At 37.5% G+C, this 8009-nt stretch overlaps 1 protein-coding gene across 2 annotated transcripts in view; it reads left to right on the forward strand.

Annotated features, from left to right (window-relative positions):
• Nucleotides 1-7552, forward strand: part of QNG1 (Q-nucleotide N-glycosylase 1) — a 16016-nt gene extending 8464 nt beyond the window's left edge. For both annotated transcript variants that reach the window (XM_019629382.1, XM_019629383.1), the window contains exons 3-4: nt 1165-1360; nt 5813-7552. In XM_019629382.1, coding sequence (XP_019484927.1) covers nt 1165-1360; nt 5813-6045 — 429 coding nt within the window. In that variant the 3' untranslated portion in view covers nt 6046-7552. The remainder of the gene's footprint in view (nt 1-1164; nt 1361-5812) is intronic.
• Nucleotides 7553-8009: the final 457 nt, after the last annotated feature.

Genomic DNA, 8009 nt, shown 5'->3' on the forward strand with positions numbered 1-8009 from the left:
GAGCTCTTAACCAACTGAGCCACTCAGCTGGCCCTGATTTCATTTTTTATTTAATTATTTATGTCATTTACTTTTAAAAACATTCTCCAAGGTGGTCAGGATATCTTTTGGGAGCCAGTAATATTGATTATTTTCTTTTAGCAGACAAGCAGTTATAAAAGATGGTTTGGGGTTATTACCATTGGGATTAGGACTAGTAGTAGATTGCAATGAATGATCTGTTTTTCCATAGTTTATGCTAATCTGCACTTGTAGTTTTATAGAGAATTTTTGAGTTAAATTGTAACCCACTACCTTTATAATACTTTGTTAAATTTGTTTCTTCCATGGGTAAATATAATTGGTAGTTTATTTTGTTATATGGACTTACATATTGGCTTTGATCATTTCCAAAAATGGTAGATGTGACAAATTCTAGGCTGTTGATTAATTATGTCTTTATCTCTGAAATAAGTTAATCATATTATCTGAAAGGAAACAGATAAAAAAATGAATGTTATGATTCTCTTCAGAGGTGAGTTTAGGGATGATTACAGTAAAAACTTGGATTGCGGGTAATATGGTTTGCCAGTGTTCCTCAAGACGAGCAAACATTTCTAATACATTTTAACGTGGCAAACAGGTGATATCTTGCAATATAAGTAGTTTGTTTCTGGAACGAATTATGCTCACAAACCCCAAGGCATTACTGTATTTTCTTCTTCATACTCTTATGTATTTTATACGAGTAACGTGAATTATTGCAATAATTAATTGCAATTAGAAAAACATTTAAATTTAAGAAACTTTCTAAAGAAATACTATCTAGCTATTAAAAATAATAAATAGGTGGATTATAGTGACACAGAAATACGTACATGAATTAATGCCATTGAAAAAGAACATTAAATAGTACCATGATTACATAAATTGTGTTTTATGTGCCTTGAAAAATACAGGAAGTAAATTTAGAGTGATAGAGATAATATAGTATTTATTAGACCTCCTTTTTTTCTGTAAAAGTTCTTTAAATTCTTACCAACAGAATAAGTCTTGCCAACAGAGTGTTATTGTACCCTTGAAAAATGTCTTCAATATGTCTTTTTAATTTTTTTTTTCCAATTTTTAGCATTTCATAAAGCTTTCAGACATCCAGGTAACATTTATATTCTCTTTATTCATCAGGGGAAAAAAATTTCTTTTTATAAACGGGCCCAAATCCTCGTGGCAGATACATGGAGTGTGTTAGAGGGAAAAGGAGATGGTTGCTTTAAGGACATCTCCACTATCACCATGTTTGCTGACTATAGATTACCTCAGGTTCTTGCTCACCTGGGAGCAATGAAATACTCTGATGAACTACTGGAGAAGCTTCGCAAAGGTTTGCCAGCTTAATTAAGACATTCTTTGCTATACTATGAATTGTTGTTGAGTCTCTGTCTAGTTTCTTTCACAAAAGGCCTCCTTTCCTTAGCAAAAAATAATATTTTTGTTTGTTTGTTAAAATCATTCGTAAAGAAAAATGCAAGGTTGATTAAAATATAGAGAAAATTGCTTTTTGTTGTTTACACTGTGGAATATGGATATTTTAGGAAATTGCTGTTTGGACATTATAATTTCAGAGCATCATAATAAAATGAAATCTTAAATTTATGTTACATGAAGATATGCAATACTAAGACAGTACATCAGGTGTAGCATTTGAAAAGTGTTAATTAAGCTGAAGAGCACACTACACTGTGAAATAAGAGGTACTGGATTTCAGGTCAGGAGGCTCCAAGATCTGCCACTGGGTTATCTAACATAAGTCACTCACTTTTCTAGGCTTATTTATTTACCATTATTGGATTTGATTATTGATTCTGAAGAGTGGGAGCCTTATTATAATGAGTATAGATAATTGTGTTGATGTGAAAATTAGCTTTTTGTTTTTTAAATATTTCTGTGTATAAGAAAAATAATTATATCATACAATATTAATGCTAATTTCTCTTTTTGGGGGTACAGTATTTTCAGCTACTTTTTTCTTTATTTGTAAAAGAAAGTAGGTTTTATGACTGGATAATTTTCTTTTGTGAGATAGACTTCAATCACCCAAAATAGCAATAACACAATATAAAGGTACCATTGTTCCTGTGGTTGCTTCTACCAGGCTTTTATGCTGCCTTGGGCAATCCATTTTGTCCCTGTTTCCTCATTTGCAAAATAACAAGCAGTTTTATGTCATAATGCTCATGTCCTGGTCATTAATTGTTGGATACCTTTAAAAGGGACAACTGTTAGCAATCACTTGTCTGCCACATACAGCCACATTCAGCTGATCTTTTTTTTGGCTAGAGTATAAACTGCTCATTCCTCTCTCAACATTCTCTTGCCTAGTTTCCCTCACCCCCATTTTTCTTTTTTTTTCCATTCAAATTCTACACATCGGTAAAGGCTTAGCTTAAATGTACCTCTTCCACATAGTTTTTCCCTACTCTTCATTATTTGTCTGTCTCCTCCTGAATTATTATAGCACCCAGTTGTCTCTGCTACTGGGAACAAAACCCTGGTGAGAAGGGATCATCCACCACAGTTGTACAGAGTTATCTGAGTTTTCTTCTGCCATCCATTTCAACTCCAGATACGCTTTGCCAGATGTCCAGCTGCAGCGGTTACTGCCTTCATTATGTCCAGTTTCTAAAAGGAGATTCTGCTGTCTTTAGCTAGTTTGACATAGGGTAAACAAACTTTTTTGCCCCTTAGTTTATTTAAGAAAGTTGGATTTTTATTTTTTTTTTCAAAAAATACTTTGACTAGCAAACTAGAGGAGAAACAAACTAAATGCAAAGGAGTATACAGTGATTTTTTAAAAACTATCTTAAGTGGAATCTAGAATCAGGTGGCTTGACAAGGTGCGGTAGAACCTTCCTTAACTGTCTCCAGTGATACATCTTCCAAACTTGAGAATGTGCTACACTTCTTTTTCTTTTCCTTTTTGTCTTTTCTGGATATCTTCAGGACAACCTTTAGAAGGCCTACCTACAATAGATTTCTGTCCATTTTATCTTTAACCCATTTCTTCACCAAAGACCTATTTTTTTTTAAAGCCAATTATAAAGGCTAACAATGCAATTTGGCTAGATTTAATTTCATCACCGTGATTCTAGGGCTGACTTTTAGGCCTAATATATTGGCCATGTTTCTTTCCCTGACTCTATGTTTTTCAGTCCTCAAATGGTTTCATTCTTTTACTTTTTCAGTGTCCATGTCCTATCCTATACTGTGAGTTGCTGTACTAGTTACTTCATTAGTTTCTAGGGCTGACATAAATGACCACAAACTGGATGGCTTAAAACAGAAATTTATTCTCTCACAGCTATGGAGGCTAGAAGTCTGAAACCCAGGTGTTGGCAGGGCCATGGTCCCTCTGAAGGTTCTTGGGAAGAATCCTTCCTTAGAAGCTCTTCCTAGCTTCTGGTGGCTCCCAGCAATCCTTAGCATTCTTTGGCTTGTAGCTGTATCACTCCAGGCATGGCCTTCTTTCCTGTGAGTCTCCTCGCTCCGTTTGTGTCCTCTCCTTTTCTTAGGAGGCCACTAGTCATGGCATTTAAGGCCCACCCTACTCTAATATGACCTCACTTAATTTGATTACATCTGCAAAACCCTATTTACAAATAAGGCCACATTCACAGGTACCAGGAGTTAGGACTTGAATATATCTTTTTGGGGGACACAGTTCAACACTACAGTTATTTATTGCTGTGTAACAAATTATGCTAAAATGTAATGACTTAAAACAGCAAACATTTATTATCTCATTCTTTCTGTGGGTCAGGAATCTGGGTGCTGCTTAACTGGATGCCTCTGGCTCAAGGAGAGAGTCAAGCTGTCAGCTGGGGCAGTGGTTTCACCTAATGGCTCTACTTGGGTGGTGGTATCTGCCTCCAAGATCACTGTTGTGGTTCATTTGGCAATTCTGGCAAGTTGATAATCAAGTTTGGAGGAACTGATTAATAAGAGAACTGAAGAGGAAGAGAGATTTATATGCTAGCACCTATGGCAAAGTAAGGAAACAGAGGGTCACAACTAGTGTCTGTTCTTCCACCTGCCCCAGTGACCAGTGCCTAAGCTCTGGGGAGGGATGGATAGAGGGGCCATAAGTAACACTGCTAAAGATCCCAGGATAGAGTGAAACGTGAGGTTGGGGCATTTTCTCTATATCTCAGTGGATCACAAGGCAGGTACTGTGAAGCTCTTTGCAACAGTACAGATTGGTGGCCAGAAGCCAAATATAGCCTGCAGATGTGTTTTGTTTGGCTTGAACAGTGTTTTAAGTAATTTTTACTTAGTTATCAACACTCGAGAATTAGATTTCATGTGAAAATCAAACTTTCTGACTCTTGTAAAAGTAGAGAAATATGGGAACATTGGGCCTACCTTTAGGCAGCACACACTCTAGCTCACCACTTTTTGCATGTGGCTGCTACATTCCCTTACTGTATCTGCCTGATCGTTATAGGCAGTTGAGTTGATGAGCCCAACACTAGTCTCAGTGGCAAAGCACAGCCAGTGCCCATCTTGAAGGATCAGATGTACCCTGAAGTTGGGCACTAAATAGACTGCCGGTTCTGTGGGAGCTCTGAGTTCCATATTCAGCCAGAGCTGACTAAAGAATCCTGACTCCAAAGAATGATCATGGTTTTCCTTGTTCAAGTTAACAACTTTGATTTCCTAGATTCTCCTTTATGCATCTAGGGCAGCAGTTCTCAACCTTCCTAACGCCGCGACCCCTTAATACAGTTCCTCATGTTGTGGTGACCCCCAACAATAAAATTATTTTCGTTGCTACTCTATAACTGTAATTTTGCTACTGTTATGAATCGTCATGTAAATATCTTTTTGTTTTCCGATGGTCTTAGGCGACCCCTGTGAAAGGGTCGTTCGACCCCCAAAGGGTCGCAGCCCACAGGTTGAGAACCGCTGTTCTAGGGTGTCCCTAGTCATTGTTCAGTTCTCAAGTGGAGAAGGGAGGTGCTGTTTATTTGGCCCCCTAGGAGTCCTCCAAATTTTGCAATATTTTTTTCCTGATGTTAAACCCAATTTTAAATCCTTTCTTTTCAATAATTTGTCATGCTTTCATATTTTTAAATGTATGGTTATCCCATATTCATTTAGTAATTTACTGGGAAACTTGCAATTTTTTATTTTTATTTTTTAAGATTTTTTAAATTGGGGAATCGGGGAAGGGGAACAGACAAGTTGCTGTCCTTTTTGTTCTTCAGTCTAGTTGTGGAGGATGTTGCTTCACTGGCCCATGTTGGTTTAATCATTGCGCTCTTCCTGGGTGAGGCGGTCACTCGCCAACCATTGGACGGCCGCCTGCGGCGGCTCATGGCAGTTCACAGTGGCTGCCAGCCGCTTAAGCTGGTTGCTAGCCACTCACAGTAGCTCATGGCAGCCCACTGCAGCAGGGGCTGCAGCCCACATGGTTGCTGGCGACTCATGGCAGCCCAGCTCCAGGTCGAGCTGTTGTTCACCATCTTAGCTGTAGAGGGCGCAGTGTCACTGGCCCTCATGTAGGATCTGAACTGGGGCCCTGCTGCTCAGAGCTGGTGTCCTGAGCCAACTCTTAACCAACATGCTACTCAGCCGGCCCTTAACTTGCAATTTTGAATTAATGCCTGAGTTTAGAAATCGTTTACATTACAAAAAAATAGTCTGAGGTTTACAGTTTTAAAATGAGTATTATTTAAATACTGTGTTTAAATACTGAATTTTATAGTAAAATTCTGAGTCGATTTTATATCATTGACTATTAGTGCTTCTTGCTGTTTTTTTTTTCCCCTTGCAGGAGAAATGCTGTCGAATGGGCATAGGCAAGAAGTGGAAATCAGAGGGTGCTCACTTTGGTGTGTTGAGCTGATCCGAGATTGTCTTCTGGAGCTTATTGAAAAAAGGGGTGAAAAAACTAGTGGAGAGATCAATTCAGTTCTTCTGGATTATTACTTATGGGATTATGCCCGTGATCACAGGGAAGATATGAAAGGAATTTCATTTCATCGAACACGTTGCATATATTATTGACCCAAAGTGTAAACTGATCCAAAGTAAACGCCTTCATTTTTATATCACACAATCATTTATACAATTTCACTTTGATATTATGAGGTTAATATCACTGTTTATTCAGTCTCACTTAGAACATTATTCTTGACATATCACTCTGTATTTCCAGATTTATCCTTTTTTGCTCACTTGATTTTGACTGTATTTTCCCTTTTTGTTGACATATAACAAGAATGAACTTTAATGCTTTCTTTAAATTTCAGATTTCTGATAATCATACCTTATGTGATTCTCTTAAGTGATAATATTTTATCTATTCGATTTGTATCTTTTCTCAAGGTATAGTAATTTTCTATATACCTTAATCATTGGCGTGGCAGGGTGAGTGGGGGGAAGGGTAGGGCCTTTGCTCTATAAATGCTGCTCTTGTAAAAAATCAATCTTGACAACTTATTTTAAACTTTTAATTGGTAATGACAGTGGGTGTTTGTACATGATTTTCAATTTAGTATACCTGTCTGTATGGTATTTTCAGAGAAACTATTAATATTTTTTAATTGAATAAATATTTTTAAAACTCTTAAACCTGGAATGGATTATTTCACTAAAATAGAATTTACCAGATGTAATTTTAAAGGTTTACAATGAATTTGATGATTAATGTTGAGCTCTCATTACCTGCCATGCACTTATTTCCCACCTTCACCCCCACCTTCCTTCTAACATAATCTTGATTTTTGTTAGTTATCTACCATGTCAGCTCACTGTGACGGTGTGAATCAAAAAAAAGGTGTCCTTTCCCCAAGCACTTTACTGCCATCTGCTGGAAACTTGTCATAATAACCTTACAAATGACAATGCCTGTGAATGTGAATAGGCCCTTCCGGAGTTATGTACTGCACCACCAATCTTGTTAGGCATATGCTGACCTCCTCTGCAAACCTATGGCCTCCTGACACCTGCTGCTGAGGCTTCCTGGGAATTGTCAAACCTAAATTATTATTCATTGAAGCTTTGTCAGCAGGCCAGTCTGACATATCAATTTACTGTCATTAAGTGCAACTTTTTTTGAGTTCTAAAAATGCAACATAATTAACAAATTCACCTTTGGTTTTTTAAAATTCAAAATAATTCCATTTAATAACTAAGCAGTGTTTTGCCCCCCTTGACTCCTAAGTTTCATGAGAGAAGGAATGCTTTTTGAAGATGTTTAGACCAAAAATGGGAGGCACTGAGGCATTTAAAGCTCAATTGGAAAAGTTAAACATAGAATTACCATATGACCCAGCTATACCCAAAAGAACTGAAAACACATTAAACAAATACTTTATACATGAACGTTCATAACAGCATTATTCATATTAGCCACAACGTGGAAACAACCCACATTTGAAGCAACTGATGAATGGATAAATAAAATAAGGAAATGTCCATACAATCAACAGCGTATCATTCAACCAAAGAAAAATTGAATAGAAAGGACTGATATATGCTACAACATGGGCGAACCTGGGAAACATTTTTTAGCAAAAGAAGCCAGATAAAAGGCCACAAATTGTATGATTCCATGAACACGAAATGTGAAGAACAGGTACATCCATAGAGACAGAAAGCTGATTATTGGTTGCCAGGGGCTGAGGGAGAGGGGAATGGGAGTGACTGCTAACAGTACGAGGATTTCCTTTTGGGGTGATGAAAGTTTTGAATCAGGTGACGGTTGCACAACATTCTGAATATCTAAAATGCCATTGAATTGTACACCTTAAAAAGGTTCGTTTTACATTATGTGAATTTTACTTCAATAAAAATAAACTGAATTGGTAACCAAAATACTGAAATGCAGCGTGAATCTTTTCTCACATTCATTTACAAACCCGTACAGAGTTGTTTTGGCTCAGCACTCCGAAAGGAGTCTCTGGGTGTTGGCTTTTCAGCGACACTGGGTGCCGGGCGGGGTGGGGCGGGGCTTGATGTGGCGAGGC

Source organism: Hipposideros armiger, unplaced genomic scaffold (assembly GCF_001890085.2).
Source record: "Hipposideros armiger isolate ML-2016 unplaced genomic scaffold, ASM189008v1 scaffold_846, whole genome shotgun sequence".
Classification (NCBI taxonomy): domain Eukaryota; kingdom Metazoa; phylum Chordata; class Mammalia; order Chiroptera; family Hipposideridae; genus Hipposideros; species Hipposideros armiger.